Here is a 19,509-nt window from a genome sequence, read left to right as displayed (position 1 = left end):
TTTCAAACGGATATTTTTCATCTCTGTCACCTGTGTTTTCCGCTAATTGCATTATGGAACAAACATTTACATTACATATGTCGAATCTTAAAATGACCATTCATCGCAGGATGAAAATAACCAGGGTAGTTACTTTATGGCTGTGTTATGACACCTACATAAGAGTGTCAAAGCTCACTAACCTACCAGGCGTAGTTACTTTACTGGCTGGTTATGACACTACATAGGGTGTCAAAGCCCACTAAACCTACCAGGGTAGTTTACTTTATGGCTGTAATACGACCTAAGCCTATAGCTTTTGAGCGAGAGAAACGTTATTTTAAGATAGCGAGCCCTGATTCCCAATGACTTGACTGCCCCCGCAAGGAGAGAAAGACCACGGCTCATTTTTAACCAATCCCGAGGCTCATTAGAATTTCCTGATGCATCGGGAAAATTCTCTGCAACAAAAGCGTGATCAAGTTAAGATCTGACATCTGTAGCCTACTGCCATGTGAGCATTGCTGCGCTTCTAGTGTGAAGATAATAATTGATTAAGCTAAACGTGCTGATCTGTTGCATCAGACTCGATACATCTTCTGGGGATGTAACCTCGGCCTACTAGTTGTATGAATTTAGGATCTATCGTCCAACAACTGTCTCAGAGTCTGTTTGGAACGGGCTATTTCTCACACAGAACCACAAGTTAACCAACAATAATAGGTACACTGTTATACTATGGATAGTAGATTGACAAAGGCTAGTGATTTGGCTGTTCATTAGGCCGACTCATCTTATTGGCTGAGGTAAAGTAAACGTGGACAGATCTAACATCGTCTAAGTGCTCATCTGAATTCGCTAAGAAGGACGTACGCCGTTGCATCCTCGCATGTCGTGTTAATATGAATGACCATAATGTAAATGTGATTTCTGTGTTTCTGAGCCTGTGGGTGGACCCACTAATCAGGTTGGGCACCCAATGCCCGAATGCCGACCCAATGCCCTACCCAATGCATATGGGTCTGGAGAATTTCTCAAAATGTCCGGTAAATTAAAATGCTGCCGGTCAAATATCCAGCGCCACATTTTCCCTAAGAGAAACCCTGTAACACACACTTGGAGACAGACAACCAGCGGTACCATAAGACTCGTATCCATCCAGTGACTTGACGGTGAGCAGCAGGTGTTGGTCCTGGAGATATTCTCTTCAGAGAGGAGGGGCTTCAGCGTGGTCAGCTGCTTATTGGACCAGCCCACACGCAGGAAGTTGACGTTGTCACTGCTCTGACTGTCATTCTCATAACTCTTCTTGAACTCTACGGAGAGAGGGAGTGTGGAGAGAGAGGGAGAGAGTGAGTGTGGAAAGAGGGGAGGAGAGAGGTGTGGGTAGAGAGAGAGAGTGTGTAGAGGAGAGAGAGTGGTGAGAGAGAGGGTGTGGAGAGAGAGGGAGTGTGGAGAGAGAGAGAGAAGAGGGAGTGTGGAGAGAGAGGGAGAGAGGGAGTGTGGAGAGAGAGGGAGAGAGGGAGTGGTGGAGAGAGAGGGAGAGGAGGAGTGTGGAGAGAGAGGGAGAGAGGGAGTGTGGGAGAGAGAGGGAGTGTGGGAGAGAGAGGGAGTGTGGAGAGAGAGGGAGTGGTGGAGAGAGAGGGAGTGTGGAGAGAGAGGGAAGTGTGGAGAGAGAGGGAGTGTGGGAGAGAGAGGGAGTGTGGAGAGAGAGGGAGTGTGGAGAGAGAGGGAGTGTGGAGAGAGAGGGAGTGTGGAGAGAGAGGAGTGTGGAGAGAGGAGAGGGAGTGTGGAGAGAGAGGGAGAGAGGGAGTGTGGAGAGAGAAGGAGTGGTGGAGAGAGAGGGAGTTGGAGAGAGAGGGAGAGAGAGGGAGATAGGGAGGTGTGGAGAGAGAGGGGTGTGGAGAGAGAGGGAGAGAGAGTGTGGAAATAAATGTCATCATTAAGTCTCTAGAGTAGAACTTTATGAGTGTGAGTGTGTGTGTGTGTGTGTGTGTGTGTGTGTGTGTGTGTGGTGTGTGTGTGGTGTGTGTGTATGTGTGTGTGTGTGTATGTCTCACCCTCCAGGCAGGTTCCAACACTCTTCCTGGATATCTACTGTCTTGTGGGTTTTCAGTCCAACCCTAATATGTGGACTGTGTAAAGACCCCTGGTGGCATGTCTGGTGGGGTAAGTGTGTCAGAGCTGTGTGTAAGTTGACTATGTAAACTATTTGGGATTTCAACACATTAATGTTTCTTATAAAAACAAGAAGTGACACAGTCAGTCTTTCCTTAATGAACTCTGAGCCAAGAGAGACTGGCATGCATAGTATTTATATCAGCCCTCTGTTTACAATGAAGAGCAAGACGTGTCGCTGTGTTCTGGGCCAGCTGCAGCTTAACTAGATCTTTCCTTGCAGCACTGGACCACACGACTGGACAATAAACAAGATTAGACAAAACTAGAGCCTGCAGGACTTGCTTTGTGGAGTGTGGTGTCAAAAAAGCAGAGCATCTCTTTATTACAGACAGACCTCTCACCATCTTTACAGCCATTGAATCTATACGTTTCGACCATGACAGTTTACAATCTAAGGTAACACCAAGTAATTTAGTCTCCTCAAYTTGTTCAACAACCACACCATTCATTACCAGATTCAGCTGAGGTCTAGAACTTAGGGAATGATTTGTACCAAATACAATGCTCTTAGTTATAGAGATGTCCAGTTTATTACTGGCCACCCATTCCAGAACAGACCCTTTGTTGTACAGAGTTGTTGAAGATGCAGCGTCTCACCATAGGAGTTACAGACAATGTGAGTCTCAGGGTAAGACTTCCAGAGGATCCTGTCACACCAAGACGGGACGTTAGTCCTCATCTGAGAGAGAAAGAAGAGGAGATGAGCGTGAACAGAGATCTCTCCATCTGAGCCTGTGTGTATGCGCTCACACCCACGTGTGTGTATGTGTATTTGTGTGTGTATGTGTATTTGTGTGTGAAAAGACAGTACTTTGTCCTGAATTTGTTAAAATGCTATTTTAGGCTATAAAAGGGGCAATCAGCAGTTGCTACATACATTTTTGTACTTCAAAACGTATGATATGTACCCATTGGTTGTTGAAGAATATAACGTAGAAATGCCTCAGGAGCTCAGTTCAACGGTCACACTCCATCAGAACCCAAAATATAAACTTGTTTTACTCCTATGTTTGTCCAAGTAAATGTAAACATATACTATAATCGCCTCAAAAGATGGTTAAAACTATAATTTTGATATCATGGATTGTCAGTCCATGCATCCACAGCTCTATGAATGAGAGTTTCTCCAGCCTTTTACTGAAACAGGGGCGGGGATACGCTGTGTTACTGTTTCTACTGCTATTACCACTTTACGGAGTTAGGTGTTTACTCACCAAACAGTCGAGGAAATTCACGGAAATAAAGCTCTGTGTGTGTGTGAGGGTGAGGGTGTGAGTGTGTATGTGTGAGTGTGTGTGTGTGTGTACCCCTGTGGCCTTCTGTTTCTGCCACACGTATGTATCCCTAGACCCGCGTTCATAACGGTAGGTGGGTGGGTAGGATATCTCCTCCTCCGCTGTACCAGAGGATACACAAACACACATTACAACAAACCACTTTCAACAAAGTCTTTCACAGAGTACAGCAGAGCGCATGGAGAATGAGGGGAAGGAGTGTGTGTGTGTGTGTGACTGACCGAAGCGCAGGAACACCTTGTTCTTCTCTCTCTCCAGGTTGAGCTGGTCCACCTTCAGCAGAGGATCAAACTCTTTCCTGTTGATGTAGTTCAGGATCTCCTGAGAGAGAGACAGAGAGACAGAGACAGAGAGACAGAGAGACAGAGTGAGAGAGAGTGAGAGAGAGTGAGAGAGAGTGAGAGAGAGGGTGTGTGCGCCTGCATCCATGTGTGTGTGTGTGTCCATGGGTTTCTGTGTGTGTGTGTGTGCGCGATGTGTGTGATGGTACCTGTATGTCCATGTCAGCCTGTAGTTGAGGTCTCCCAGCCGGAAGAGGTGTGTGTGTGTGTGTTGTGTGTGTGTGTGTGGTGTGTGTGGTGTGTGTGTATGGTACCTGTATGTCCATGTCCAGCCTGTAGTTGAGGTCTCCCAGCCAGAAGAGGTGTGTGAAGCGTAGAGAGATGTCAAAGGAGCTCAGCTGTTTATCTCCTAGAGAGAGCAGCCGCAGGATATCCAGGTAGTTCTGGTTCCTCCTGCAGGGGTCAAGGTCAGGGAAGGGGTTGGAGAGGGAGACTGGTGAAGAGCACCCTATCCCCTGTTTATACACTACTTATGACCTCAGTGAGTTTGGTGCTAATATGGAGTCCTGTCAAACTTCAAATGATGATACATACTGTATAGTTTTACATTTGAATGCAGAAGAGGAGCGTGTGCGTACCTGCCAATCTTTCGTTGCCTGATGTCAGATGACAGTTCACAAAGCCGAAGGAAGTTCCATTAAACATGAAAGACACGCCCACTGCCCCTTTGTTACCTAGCAACAAGAAACGACAAAACACACAGCGGATATAGTGAATTTTGTTTTGTAGTGGTGAGAGAGTGAGAGAGTGAGAGCAAGATCTTACCCAGCGTATTAGCAATACCCGTTTTAACACTGGACACTCCCACATGACTGATGCGGTTTTCATGTTCTGGTTTCACCAGCACCGCTATCTTAATGTTCCACAGAGTCTGGACCGCGATCTAGAACCCAGGAGAGCAGAACAGAGTAACATGGAAGTTAACCTCAGAGCCCAACCATTCTACCATGCTGCTTCTCAGATCAGGCTCCTTATCCCCCAACGGGACCATCCAACCGCCACCTTATCCCCCAAGTGACCATCCCAACCGCCACTTATCCCCCAACGGGACATCCCTACACGACCACCTTATCCCCTCCCAACGGACAAGCCCTAACACCTCATTCCCCATGTAGTGGACTACTATTGCCAGACCTCATTCCCCATGTAGTGGACTACTATTGACCAGACCCATTCCCCATGTAGTGGACTCCTATTGACCAGAGCCCCATTCCCCATGTAGTGGACTACTATTGACCAGAGCCCATTCCCCATGTAGTGGACTACTATTGACCAGAGCCCCATTCCCCATGTAGTGGACTACTATTGACCAGAGCCCCATTCCCCATGTTAGTGGACTACTATTGACCAGAGCCTCATTCCCCATGTAGTGGACTACTATTGACCAGAGCCTCATTCCCCATGTAGTGGACTACTATTGACCAGAGCCTCATTCCCCATGTAGTGGACTACTATTGACCAGAACCTCATTCCATGTTAGTGGACTACTATTGACCAGAGCCTCATTCCCCATGTAGTGGACTACTATTGACCAGAACCCCATTCCCCATGTAGTGGACTACTATTGACCAGAGCCCCATTCCCCATGTAGTGGACTACTATTGACCAGAGCCCCATTCCCCATGTAGTGGACTACTATTGACCAGAACCCATTCCCATGTAGTGGACTACTATTGACCAGAGCCCCATTCCCTCTCTCTCACCGGTTGTAATCCAACTCTGTGTGCTCTTTGAGTGCGGTGCGGAGTGAGTCGACCCACTCACGGTCACACACAGAGTTCTCCTGCGTTCCGAACACGTAGAGGTCATGAGGAATAGTTACGGTCATCTCATCCAGCGTCTTGCCCAGCCCACGACACAACAGCCAGGAACCCACCGCCTTGGGGAGGGCACAGAACCTACACACACACACGACAATTGGAGTGATAGGTCTAAGGTTAAGAAGACTTCTAGAACTAATGAATATTCTCCTCATTTTAGGAGGTTTGACGGTTATTTGTAGCACGTAGTGTGAGAGTGTGTGACTGTGTGAGAATGTGAGAGTGTGAGAGTGTGAGAGTGTGTGACTGTGTGAGAATGTGAGAGTGTGTGACTGTGTGAGAATGTGAGAGTGTGAGCGTGAGAGAGCGTGAGAGCGTGAAAGAGTGTGAGCGCTCACCCATGTTCCAGGTCCCTATAAAGATGGAGATCATGTCTGGTTCGTCCTGGTTGGAATGTTTGTTCTTCATCAGCTGCAGCAGCTGACAAAATGCCTCCCGCTTCTGACAACACAGCGTACAGTTGGTATGTGTGTGGTGTGTGTGTAAAATGGAGGATGTGGTGGACTGTATATTCTTAGGTTTGGTATTGGCAATTCCACGGTAACCGAGTGATGCTGAAAACCCATTTACTTGAAGAACAGTGCAGATTAGAGGTCGCCCGATTATGATTTTTCAATGCCGATACCGATTATTGAGGACCAAAAAAGCCGATACCGATTAAATCGGACAATTTTTTTTATTTATTTGTAATAATGACAATTACAACAATACTGAATGAACACTTATTTTAACTTATATAATACATCAATAAAATCAATTTAGCCTCATATAAATAATGAAACATGTTCAATTTGGTTTAAATAATGCAAAAACAAAAGTGTTGGGAGAGAAAAGTAAAAGTACAATATGTGCCATGTAAAAAAGCTTTAAATTCCATGCTCAGAACATGAGAACATATGAAAGCTGGTGGTTCCTTTTAACACGTGTCTTCAATATTCCAAGTAAGAAGTATTAGGTTGTAGTTATTATAGGAATTATAGGACTATTTCCCTCTATACCATTTGTATTTCATATACCTTTGACTATTGGATGTTCTTATAGGCACTTTAGTATTGCCAGTGTAACAGTATAGCTTCCGTCCCTCTCCTCACTCCTACCTGGGCTCGAACCAGGAACACATCGACAACAGCCACCCTCGAAGCATCGTTACCCATCACTCCACAAAAGCCACGGCCCTTGCAGAGCAAGGGAACAACTACTTCAAGGTCTCAGAGCGAGTGATGTCACCGATTGAAACGCTATTAGCGCGCACCCGCTCAGTCAGACTGCTCTATCAAATCATAGACTTAATTATAACATAATAACACACAGAAATACGAGCCTTATGTCATTAATATGGTCAAATCCGGAAACTATCATTTCGAAAACAAAACGTTTATTCTTTCAGTGAAATACGGAACCATTCCGAATTTTATCTAACGGGTGGCATCCATAGGTCTAAATATTCCTGTTACATTGCACAACCTTCAATGTTATGTCTAATTATGTAAAATTCTGGCAAATTAGTTCGCAATGAGCCAGGCGGCCCAAACTGTTGCATATACCCTGACTCTGCGTGCAATTACGCAAGAGAAGTGACACATTTCCCTAGTTTAATATTGCCTGCTAACATGGATTTCTTTTAACTAAATATACCTTTGTATTGATTTTAAGAAAGGCATTGATGTTTATGGTTAGGTATATTTGTGCAACGATTGTGCTTTTTTCGCAAATGCGCTTTTGTTCAGTCACCCCCCGTTTGGCGAAGTTGGTCTTCACACAGTTCGCAACGAGCCAGGCGGCCCAAACTGCTGCAGATAGCCTGACTCTGTTGCACAGAACGCAAGAGAAGTGACACAATTTCCCTAGTTAAAAGAATTCACGTTAGCAGGCAATATTAACTAATATGCAGGTTTAAAAATATATACTTGTGTATTGATTTTAAGAAAGGCGTTGATGTTTATGGTTAGGTACACATTGGTGCAACAACAGTGCTTTTTTCACAAATGCGCTTGTTAAATAACCGTTTGGCGAAGTAGGCTGTGATTCAATGATAAATTAACAGGCACCGTATCGATTATATGCAACGACGGACAAGCTAGATAAACTAGTAATATCATCAACCATGTGTAGTTAACTAGTGATTATGTTAAGATTGATTGTTTTTTATGAGATACGTTTAATGCTAGCTAGCACCTTACCTTGGCTCCTTGCTGCACTCGCATAACAAGTAGTCAGCCTGCCACGCAGTCTCCTCGTGGAGTGCAATGTAATCGGCCGTGATCAGTGTCCAAAAATGCAGATTACCGATTGTTATGAAAACTTGAAATCGGCCCTAATTAATCGGCCATTCCGATTAATTGGTCGACCTCTAGTGAGATGCAAGTTTGGTAACAGAATGACGACGCCAACGGCACCAAGCCCCACGACACCAACAGCACCAAGCGCCACGACACCAAACAAGACACCAACAGCACCAACCGCCACGACACCAACAGCACCAACCGCCACGACACCAAGCGCCACGACACCAACCGTCACGACACCAACCGCCACGACCAACAGCACCAACCGCCACGACCACAAGCGCCACGACACCAAACCGCCACGACACCAACCGCCACGACACCAACCGCCACGACACCAACCGCACCAACCGCCACCAACAGTCACGACACCAACCGCCACGACACCAACAGCACCAACCGCCACGACACCAACAGCACCAACCGTCATGACACCAACAGCACCAACCGTCACGACACCAACAGTCACGACACCAACAGCACCAACCGCCACGACACCAACAGCACCAACCGCCACAAGACCAACCGCCAACAACACAACCGCCAACGACACCAACAGCACACAACCGCCACGACACAAACAGTCACGACACCAACCGCCACGACACCAACAGCACCCCCGCCACGACACCAACAGCACCAACCGTCATGACACAACAGCACCAACCGTCACGACACCAACCGCCACGACACCAACAGCACCAACCGCCACGACACCAACAGTCACGACACCAACCGCCACGACACCAACAGCACCAACCGCCACGACACCAACAGCACCAACCGTCACGACACCAACAGCCACGACACCAACAGCACCAACCGTCATGACACCAACAGCACCAACCGTCACGACACCAACAGCACCAACCGTCACGACACAAACAGCCACAACACCAACAGCACCAACCGCCACGACACCAACAGCACCAACCGCCACGACACCAACCGTCACGACACCAACCGCCACAGACACCAAACAGCACCAACCGCACGACACCAACAGCACCAACCGCCACAACACAACCGCCACGACACCAACAGTCACGACACCAACCGCCATGACACCAACAGTCACGACACAACAGCACCAACCGTCACGACACCAACAGTCACGACACCAACAGCACCAACCGCCATGACACCAACCGCCATGACACCAACAGTCACGACACCAACAGCACCAACCGCCATGACACCAACAGTCACGACACCAACAGCACCAACCGCCACGACACCAACCGCCATGACACCAACAGTCACGACACCAACAGCACCAACCGCCATGACACCACAGTCACGACACCAACAGCACCAACCGCCACGACACCAACCGCCATGACACCAACCGCCATGACACCAACAGTCACGACACCAACAGCACAAACCGCCATGACACCAACCGCCATGACACCAACAGTCACGACACCAACAGCACCAACCGCCATGACACCAACAGTCACGACCACAACGCACCAACCGCCACGACACCAACCGTCACGACACCAACCGCCACGACACCAACAGCACCAACCGCCACGACACCAACAGACCAACCGCCACAACACCAACCGCCACGACACCAACAGTCACGACACCAACAGCACCAACCGCCATGACAACCAACAGTCACGACACCAACAGCACCAACCGCCATGACACCAACCGTCACGACACCAACAGTCACGACACCAACAGCACCAACCGCCACCGACACAACAAGCACCAACCGCCACAAGACCAACCGCCACAACACCAACCGCCACGACACCAACAGCACCAACCGCCACGACACCAACAGTCACGACACCAACCGCCACGACACCAACAGCACCAACCGCCACGACACCAACACAGCACCAACCGTCATGACACCAACAGCACCAACCGTCACGACACCAACCGCCACGACACCAACAGCACCAACCGCCACGACACCAACAGTCACGACACCAACCGCACGACACCAACAGCACCAACCGCCACGCCACAAACAGCACCAACCTCACGACACCAACAGCACCAACCGTCACGACACAACAGCCACGACCCAACAGCACCAACCGTCATGACACCAACAGCACCAACCGTCACGACACCAACAGCACCAACCGTCACGACACCAACAGCACCAACCGCCACGACACCAACAGCACCAACCGCCAACGACACCAACAGCACCAACCGCCACGACACCAACAGCACCAACCGCCACGACACCAACAGCACACCAACCGCCACACACCAACAGCACCAACCGCCACGACACCAACAGCACCAACCGCCACAACACCAACAGCACCACCCGCCAGACACCAACAGCACCAACCGTCACGACACCAACCGTCACGACACCAACCGCCACGACACCAACAGCACCAACCGCCACGACACCAACAGCACCAACCGCCACAACACCAACCGCCACGACACCAACAGTCACGACACCAACAGCACCAACCGCCATGACACCAACAGTCACGACACCAACACGCACCAACCCGCACGACACTAACAGCACCAACCGCCACGGCACCAACCGCCACGACACCAACCGCCACAACAGCACCAACCGTCACGACACCAACCGCCACGACCACAACCGCCACGACACCAACCGCCACCAACAGCACCAACCGTCACGACACCAACAGCACCAACTGTCACAATGTTAACAACCTTTGCATCTACACTGATTGTCAAGTAAATGAGCTTTGGTTTTTCAGTGGCAACTGTTAAAGGTCGTCCTTGTGCATAGGTTGTATGATTTGTTTAACGTTGCAGTCATTAGTTTAAGTTTGACATACTTTTAAACTGCAAATCTGACTCTCAGCATCACTTCGTTACCGTGGAATTGCCATATTGTTTAATGTGTTTCTTCACAGCCTTTCGTACAATGTGTCTGAGAGATAAACCCCATGTGAATATGTAAACAAATATTTACTAGAATATAGATAAGCATGCCCCGAGATGCTTCCTTGTGTGTGTGTGTGTGTGTGTGTGTGTGTACCTTAGCACTGGCGAAGATGAATCTTTCCTCTGGCTCTTCTCCTTGTCCTTCTCAAACACGATGCCCAGCTTGTTCTGAACACGTTGAGACTTGATCAGCTGACGGACTGAGGGAGAGAAACACGGAGAGAAACAACGAGTGAGAGAGAGGAGTGTGTGTGTGAGGCCGCACCCTTGTCGTGTGTGTGTGTGCATATATATATATATATATATATATATACGTGTGTGTGTGTCTGTGTGTCCTCACTCTTGTGGTGTGTGAAGGTGTTCCAGTCCTCCTGGTTGTCCTTCATCTTCTTCATCACCACTAGCTTCCCTCCCTCCACGTCCACAGACAGACTGTGCTTCTGACTCTTCCCTATCTTAGTCAGGTCTGCCAGGTACACATCCAACTTCACCTGGAGGAGACAGACAGACAGACAGAGGGGTTACAAAACAGACAGATACACACACGGACAGACGGACGGACAGACAGAGACAGACGGGACAAATATCCGAATTCATTATCCATAATAATAAACTACAGCCTAAGAGATGTAAGGTGTCACCACCAGGGGGAGTCAGCGGGTTGACACACAGTCAGATCCAGTTCACTAAACTATCCTGCATGTTGGCAATAGCATTCCATGTCAACAATCTCATCTGGGTTCTCAGGGAAACGTATCCTACATCTTTTAGTATAAATAACAATAAAAATGTAAATAAAAGGCAACAACATTAAAGAGCTCAGTGCAGCTACAGTATAGCTCTCTCTGGAAACACCCCTTCCCCCCCTGCATCTTACTCATCTCACCAACACACTTCTTCCCCTGCAAACAGGAAGTGGCTAAAAAGGTCAACACACACACACACACACACACCAGACACACACACACACTGAAGTCTATGGTGAGTCTGAAATCATCTGACGTTTCCCCTCAACCGCTGTATAAACCACACAGGGGAGTGTAGGTGACTGACTGGCAAACTGTGTCTGCTGCCACCCCAGTCTAGTGCAGTCAGACACACATGTCTATTGGGTGGTGATCAACAACATAGCTCAAGCAGTAGGAAGCTCTCTCATCCATTTATATGGCGATGATACAGTGTTAAACACTCTACAACAAAGCTTTCTTAGAGTCCAACAAGCTTTCTCTGCCCTTAACCTTGTTCTGAACACCTCCAAAACAAAAGKCATGTGATTTAGTGAGAAGAATGCCCCTCTCCCCACAGCTGTGATTACTACCTCTGAGGGTTTAGAGCTTGAGGTCATCACCTCATTCAAGTAGATGGTACACTGTCCTTCTCACAGCACATACCAAAGCTGCAGGCTAAAGTTAATCATAGACTTGGTTTTCCACATCGTAATCGCTCCCTTCTTTCACCCCAGATGCCAAACTAACCTGATTCAGATGGACCACTCCTACCCATGCTAGATTACAGAGACGTATTTATATATCGGCAGTAGGGTGCCTCTCGGAGGGGCTAGATGTTTCTTTACATTCTGCCATCAGATTTGCACCAATCTCCTTATAGGACACATCATTGCACTCTTTACTCCTCTGTAAACAGGTGATCTCTGTATACCCGCACCAGAACCCACTGGTTGATGCTTTTTATAAAACCCTCTTATGGCCTCATCCCCCCTATCTGAGATATTCTACTGCACGCCAACATCCCCTTCGACATACAATACCTGTTCTGCCAGTCACATTCTGTAAAAGGTCCCCAAAGCACACACATCCCTGGGTCGCTCCTCTTTTCAGTTTCGCTGGGTGTGGGGGCCCCTGCCCTGGGGGGTGATGTTGGGTTTCGGTCAAGGGTGGACTCGATGCCGTGTTGTACCTGATGGGCTATGGCCGTTCGTTAGGCATGGATTGTTGGGGTTTGGGGGACTATGGGCATTGGGTATTTCACGCGGCTTGGTACATGATGCTGGGTTAGATGAGGGTAATGGGTTGAGACTGATGGGACTAGGATTCGTTGGGGTTTGGGTCTGGGGTCTGCGTGGGGTTGGGCCGCGCTGGTGGCTGTGGGGTCTTTTTTGGCCCGCCGCGACACGAGCGCAGGTCGCGACACAACATCACCGCGCAGGCCACCGATGTCAGTAAGATGTCCGTGATTTGAGTCTTTGAATAGAAGATTGAGATAAAACTGTCCAAGTTTGAGTGTTTGTTGCGAGCTCGTTCCAGTCGCTAGCTGCAGCGAACTGAAAAGAGGAGCGACCGGGGATGTGTGTGCTTTGGGGACCTTTTTACAGAATGTGACTGGCAGAACAGGTATTGTATGTGGAGGATGTGGGCTGCAGTAGATATCTCAGATAGGGGAGAGGCCTAAGAGGGTTTTTAATATAGCATCAACCAGTGGGTCTGGTAGAGGGGTATACAGAGATCACCTGTTTACAGAGGAGTAAAGAGTCAATGATGTGTCTATAAGGAGCATTGGTGGCAAATCTGATGGCAGAATGGTAAAGAACATCTAGCCCCTCGAGAGCACCCTTACCTGCCGATCTATAAATGACGTCTGCTTTAATCTAGCATGGTAGGATGGTCATCTGAATCAGGGTTAGTTTGTATTTTACGGTGGTTCAATTAATGCGGGAAAAAGATTGCAGGTCTAGCGACTGGAACGAGCTGCAACAAACACTCAAACTGGACAGTTTTATCTCAATCTTCATTCAAAGACTCAAATCATGGACACTCTTACTGACAGTTGTGGCTGCTTCGTGTGATGTATTGTTGTCTCTACCTTCTTGCTCTTTGCGCTGTTGTCTGTGCCAAAAAATGTTTGTACCATGTTTCATGCCGCTACCATGTTGTGCTGCTACCATGTTGTGTTTTCGTGTGTTGCTGCCATGTTGTGCTGCTGCCATGTTGTGTCGCTGCATGCTGTGTCGCTACCATGTTGTGTTGCTACCAAGCCTTGTGTTGCTACCATGTTGTGTCGCTGCCATGCTGTGTTGCTACCATGCTATGTTGCTACCATGCTGTGTTTGCATGTGTTGCTGCTATGTTGTGTTGCTGCCATGTTGTGTTGCTACCATGCTGTGTTGCTGCCATGCTTGTGTGCTTGCTCCATGTGTGTTGCTGCCATGTTGTGTTTGCTCCATGCTGTGTTGCTACCATTGCTGTGTTGCTACCATGTTGTGTTGCTACCATGTTGTGTTGCGTTTTCTACCATGTTGTGTTGCTACCATTGTTGTGTTGCTACCATGTGTGATGCTACCATGTTGTGTGTTGCTACCCATGTTGTGTTACTACCATGTTGTGTTAACTCCATGTTGTGTTACTACCATGTTGTGTTACTACCATGTTGTGTTGCTACCATGCTGTGTGTTTCATGTGTTGCTGTCATGTTGTGTTGCTGTCATGTTGTGTTGCTGTCATGTTGTGTTGCTGTCATGTTGTGTTGCTGTCATTGTGCTATGCTGTTGCTATGTGTGTGTCATGCTGTGTATGCTGTGTTGCTACATGTGTGTACCATGCTCTGTGTTGCTATCTCTGTGTTGCTACCATGCTGTGTTGCTACCATGCTGTGTTGCTACCATGCTGTGTTGTACTGTGGGAACCATGCTGTGTTGATACCATGCTGTGTTGCTGCCATGTTGTTCTCTTTGTGTTTTCATGTGTTGCTGCCATGAGTGCTGTTGTCTTACAGTAGGTATCTTTATGTAGTGTTGTTGTGTTTCTCTTGTCGTGATGTGTTTTTTTTCCTATATTGTTTTTTGTTTTTACATTTTAAATCCCAGCCCCCCGTCCCCGCAGGAGGCCTTTTGGTAGGCTGTCATAGTAAATAATAATAATGTGTTTTTAACTGACATGACTAGTTAAATAACAGCTTCAAGAATGTATTTATATTTTACATTTGTTTGACGTCCCAACCGACAGCGTAGGCGACTGCCGACCGACTGATCTACAAATGACATTGCATCATAAATAACTAGTCATTATTGTTTGTAGATCAGTCAGTCAGTCACCATTTTGATGCTCTCCAACACGGCCAATGTCTCTCAGAGTGGAAAACCAATCAACGAGCCAATCAATGTTCAGCTCCATATGAGCTATGACCAATCAATGTTCAGCTCCATATAAGCTATGACCAATCGACGTTCAGCTTCTCAAATCCAGCTGTTTCTAACTTCTGAAACACGTAACAGACCAGGTGATGTTAATCTGGGCGTAATCTGGTAACGTATTGAATTTGGATCCTGTTCAGCCAGCCCATTAAACCAACTCAGCTGGAGTGTATGTTTACATAGAGTTAAAGTAGTTCCATTTAACATCAGTTCATTCAGGAAGGTTTCCATTTTAAATTCCTGAAATGGAATTCAAATGCCTATGTCCTGAACATAGTGAATTGAAATGGACCATGACCCCAGGAAGCCGTGGTGTTTACATCTCTAGAGCGCTAGCTAGCTAGCTACCACTTCCTGGTTACTGATAGTGATCATCCTTCCTTCACACCCACTCAGTAGTTGTCAGCTCCACTGAGCACAGCGTTGAGGGCTTTAGTCTCTACACTCTGATCACATCAGTCATCTAACCATCACATCCTGACAGAGGTAGGAGCACAGAGCAGACAGAACTACACATGGAGACAGGTGTGGCACATTCCAGTCTGTTCAAAAAACTTCCTGGAGAATCTAGGAATTCCGAGCCACACCCACTGACATATCTACAAGTGTGTGTTTGCATGTACCTCAAAGGCCTGTACGGGGATGGTTTTGCTGTGGCGTGTGAGAGGAGGAAGAGAGGAGAGAGTGGACACACTCAAATCCTGTACGGCCTTCAGAGCCTAGAGGGAGAGAGAAGCAGAGGAGAAGAGAGAGAGAGAGAGAGAGAGAAGAAGAAAGAGAAGAGAGAAAGGAAGAGAGAGAAGGAAGAAGAAGAGAAGAGAAGGAAGAGAGAAGAGAGAGAGAGAGAGAGAGAGGGAGAGAGAGAGAGAGAAGAGAGAAGAGAGGAGAGGAGAGGGGGGGCGAGAGATTATGAAACCTAAACACCACAGTGTGAGTGAGGTATGTAGTTTCCTGAGCTTCCTGGTCTACTTCTCCCTCTCTCTCGTTCCTCACTTCTTTCACTACCCCCTTTCTTCCCTCACCCTCTCACTCCATCCCTCCCTCCATCCACTTCCCTCCTCCCCCTCTCACTCCATCCCTCCCCTCTCCCTTCTACCCCCCTCCCTCCCTTCCCTCCCTCCCCCTCTCACTCCCTCCCCCTCTCACTCCATCCTCCCTCTCCCTCCATCCCTCCACTCCCCTGCTCCACTCCTCCACTCCCTCTCACCCCTCTCACTCCATCTCACCCCCTCTCACTCCACCCCCCCTCCCTCCTCCATGTGTAGCCTGAGCTCTGGGGCCCAGACAGAGGGGAGAGGGGACATAGAATTAGAATGACTATTAGATAATATTTCTATGCTCGTAGGCTTACCTTCTTCTCTATAGAAGACAGTAGGTCTTTGAGGATAGCCAGTTTAGTGACCAGATTCTCCAACTCCTGATCTCCACCCTGATTCACCGACTACAGAGGAAAACAGACCGTTACAATACACACACACTAGATGTTATGCGTTATGTCACACCATGGGAAAGTGGGTCTGGCCCTTTAAGACTACATTAGCCACAGTGTGTGTGTGTGTGTGTGTGTGTGTGTGTGTGTGTGTGTGTGTGTAGGATTACAGCGTGACTCTCTCAAGCACAGCTGTCTCCAGGAACTCTTGTTGTTTCTCCCTGGGAGACAAAGAGCTCTTTCCTCATGACCCTCAGTGCACTCAGGAGCACTGTGTGTGTGTGTGTGTGTGTGTGTGTGTTCAAGAGGAAACCAAGGTGCGGCATGTCTAAGCTTCCTGTGCTTCCCAGAGTCATACATTTCACCTCACCATCTGTCTCCTGCGTGTACGCAAACAACTAAAGGTAGAAAAAATATAATACCTGCTGTATCATCTTGGAAACCATGAAGGCACTCTGTTGGTCAAACACCTTGGACAGGATCTCCAGCCCAGACAGAACCTTATCCACCTCCCTACACACACACACACACACACACACACACACACAGGTTTTTGAGTGTGTGTGTGTGTGTCTGTGAGAGAGAACATTGTGTGTGTCTGTGAGAGAGAACATTGTGTGTATGTGTGTCTGTGAGAGAGAACATTGTGTGTATGTGTGTCTGTGAGAGAGAACATTGTGTGTATGTGTGTCTGAGAGAGAACATTGTGTGTCTCACCCGTTGAGGCGTTTGCAGGAGGACACCAGTGTCTTGTTGAGGTGGGGCAGAGAGCTGGCTCCCTGTTTGACAGCCTGCAGGTCCAGAGCGTAGCTTCCCTTCAGATACTCATGGGAAATGGTGCTCAGGCCGTTAGCAGCAGGGGCGCTAAAGTAGGACGGAACAACATCACAATCCGTGTCAGTAGAACAGACACGGGTCTTAAATCCTCTGGATTTGCCACAGAGACCATGGGGGGGGCAGAGGGGGACTGGCCTTGTGGTGAGTATAGAACAGTGAAGAAGACAGGACAACTTTCCAAAGTCACAGATTTCCTCAGGATCAGACGGCTGCTGACTCACTGTCTAAGCAAGACAAACTACACACACACGGTTTCTGTGGAGTTGTACTCTTCTGCTTTCCTACCTATCAATCTACCAGTGGAGGAGAGGACGGGTCATAATAATGGCCGAACAGAGCAAATGGAATGGCATCAAAAACACCATGGAAACCATGTGTTTGATGTACAGTTGAAGTCAGAAGTTTACATACTTAGGTTGGAATAATTAAAACTCGTTTTTCAACCACTCCACAAATGTCTTGTTAACAAACCATAGTTTTGGCAAGTCGGTTAGGACATCTACTTTGCATGACACAAGTAATTTTTCCAACAATTGTTTACAGATTATTTCCACTTATAATTCACTGTATCACAATTCCAGTGGGTCAAAAGTTTACATACACTAAGTTGACTGTGCCTTTAAACAGCTTGAAAATTTCCATAAAATGATGTCCTGTGGATGTATTTCAAGGCCTACCTTCTAACTCAGTGCCTCTTTGCTTGCCATCATGGGAAAATCAAAAGAACAACCAAGACCTCAGAAAAAAAATTGTAGACCTCACAAGTCTGGTTCATCCTCCGGGAGCAATTTCCAAACGCCTAAAGGTACCACGTTCATTGTACAAACAATAGTACGCAAGTTATAAACACCATGGGACCACACAGCCATCATACCGCTCAGAAGGAGACGTGTTCTGTCTCCTAGAGATGAACGTACTTTGGTCGAAAAGGGCAAATCAATCCCAGAACAACAGCAAAGGACCTTGTGAAGATGCTGCAGGAAACGGGTACAAAAGTATCCACAGTTTAAACGAGCCCATATTGATATAAACCTGAAAGGCCGTCAGCAAGGAAGAAGCCACTGCTCAACAAACCTCCATTAAAAAAAGCCAGACTAGGTTTGCAACTGCACATGGGGACAAAGATCGTACTTTTTGGAGAAATGTCCTCTGGTCTGATGAAACAAAAATAGACCTGTTTGGCCAAAATGACCATCGTTATGTTAAGAGGAAAAAGGCGGAGGCTTGCAAACCAAAGAACACCATCCCAACCTGAAGCACGGGGATGGCAGCATCATGTTGTGGGGTGCTTTGCTGCAGGAGAGACTGATGTACTTCACAAAATAGATGGCATCATGAGGTAGGAAAATTATGTGGATATATTGAAGCAACATCTCAAGACATCAGTCAGGAAGTTAAAGCTGGGTCGCAAATGGGTCTTCCAAATGGACAATGACCCCAAGCATACTTCCAAAGTTGTGGAAAATGGCTTAAGGACAACAAAGTCAAGGTATTGGAGTGGCATCACAAAGCCCTGACCTCAATCCTATAGAAATTTGTGGGCAGAACTGAAAAGCGTGTGCGAGCAAGGAGGCCTACAAACCTGACTCAGTTACACTAGCCTGTCAGGAAGAATGGGCCAAAATTCACCCAACTTTTCGTGGGAAGCTGTGGGAAGGCTACCCATAACTTTGACCCAAGTTAAACAATTTAAAGGCAATGCTACAAATAATAATTGGTGTACGTAAACTTCTGACCCACTAGGAATGTGATGAAAGAATTAAAGCTGAAATAAATCATTCTCTCCACTATTATCTGACATTTCACATTCTTAAAATATAGTGTGATCCTAACTGACCTAAAGCAGGGATTTTTTTACTAGGATTAAATGTCAGGAATTGTGAAAACCTGAGTTTAATGTATTTCATATCATTCCCACTGATTCCGCTCCAGCCATTACCAAGCCTGTTCTCCCAATGAAGGTGACACAAAACTCCTGTGCAATCTCCTACTACCTACTACCTACCTAATACCTACCTACTACCTACCTACCTACCTACCTACTACCATCTACTACTTACCTACCAACCAATCTACTACTTAGCTGCCTAACTATCAAGTCACAATACCTACCAATCTATACTTACATCTAGTACCTACTACGATTCTCAAGTACCTACCTACCAATCTACTACTACTCTTCTATCTAACTACCTCCTACAACCAATCTACTACTACTCTCTGCCTGCCTATCAATCATCACCCAGTGGAGGAGAGGACGGGGTCATAAAATGGCGAAC

General features: G+C 47.4%; 1 protein-coding gene across 1 annotated transcript in view; it reads right to left on the bottom strand.

Annotated features, from left to right (window-relative positions):
- Positions 1 to 19,509, bottom strand: part of inppl1a (inositol polyphosphate phosphatase-like 1a) — a 63,779-nt gene that overhangs the window by 13,765 nt on the left and 30,505 nt on the right. Inside the window, 18 exon segments of the mRNA XM_070439346.1 lie at positions 1,120 to 1,185; positions 1,188 to 1,295; positions 2,758 to 2,839; positions 3,468 to 3,556; positions 3,677 to 3,776; positions 4,051 to 4,189; positions 4,365 to 4,470; positions 4,562 to 4,679; positions 5,475 to 5,683; positions 5,686 to 5,694; positions 5,955 to 6,057; positions 10,912 to 10,934; positions 10,937 to 11,017; positions 11,158 to 11,308; positions 15,588 to 15,683; positions 16,316 to 16,405; positions 16,816 to 16,906; positions 17,111 to 17,454. Of these exon segments, the coding sequence (XP_070295447.1) occupies positions 1,120 to 1,185; positions 1,188 to 1,295; positions 2,758 to 2,839; positions 3,468 to 3,556; positions 3,677 to 3,776; positions 4,051 to 4,189; positions 4,365 to 4,470; positions 4,562 to 4,679; positions 5,475 to 5,683; positions 5,686 to 5,694; positions 5,955 to 6,057; positions 10,912 to 10,934; positions 10,937 to 11,017; positions 11,158 to 11,308; positions 15,588 to 15,683; positions 16,316 to 16,405; positions 16,816 to 16,906; positions 17,111 to 17,454 (2,005 nt within the window).

The sequence above is a fragment of the Salvelinus sp. IW2-2015 genome, unplaced genomic scaffold, assembly GCF_002910315.2.
Source record: "Salvelinus sp. IW2-2015 unplaced genomic scaffold, ASM291031v2 Un_scaffold1585, whole genome shotgun sequence".
Lineage (NCBI taxonomy): Eukaryota > Metazoa > Chordata > Actinopteri > Salmoniformes > Salmonidae > Salvelinus > Salvelinus sp. IW2-2015.
The sequence above is the reverse complement of the archived record's forward strand: the minus strand, read 5'-3'. Positions and strand labels throughout refer to the sequence as shown.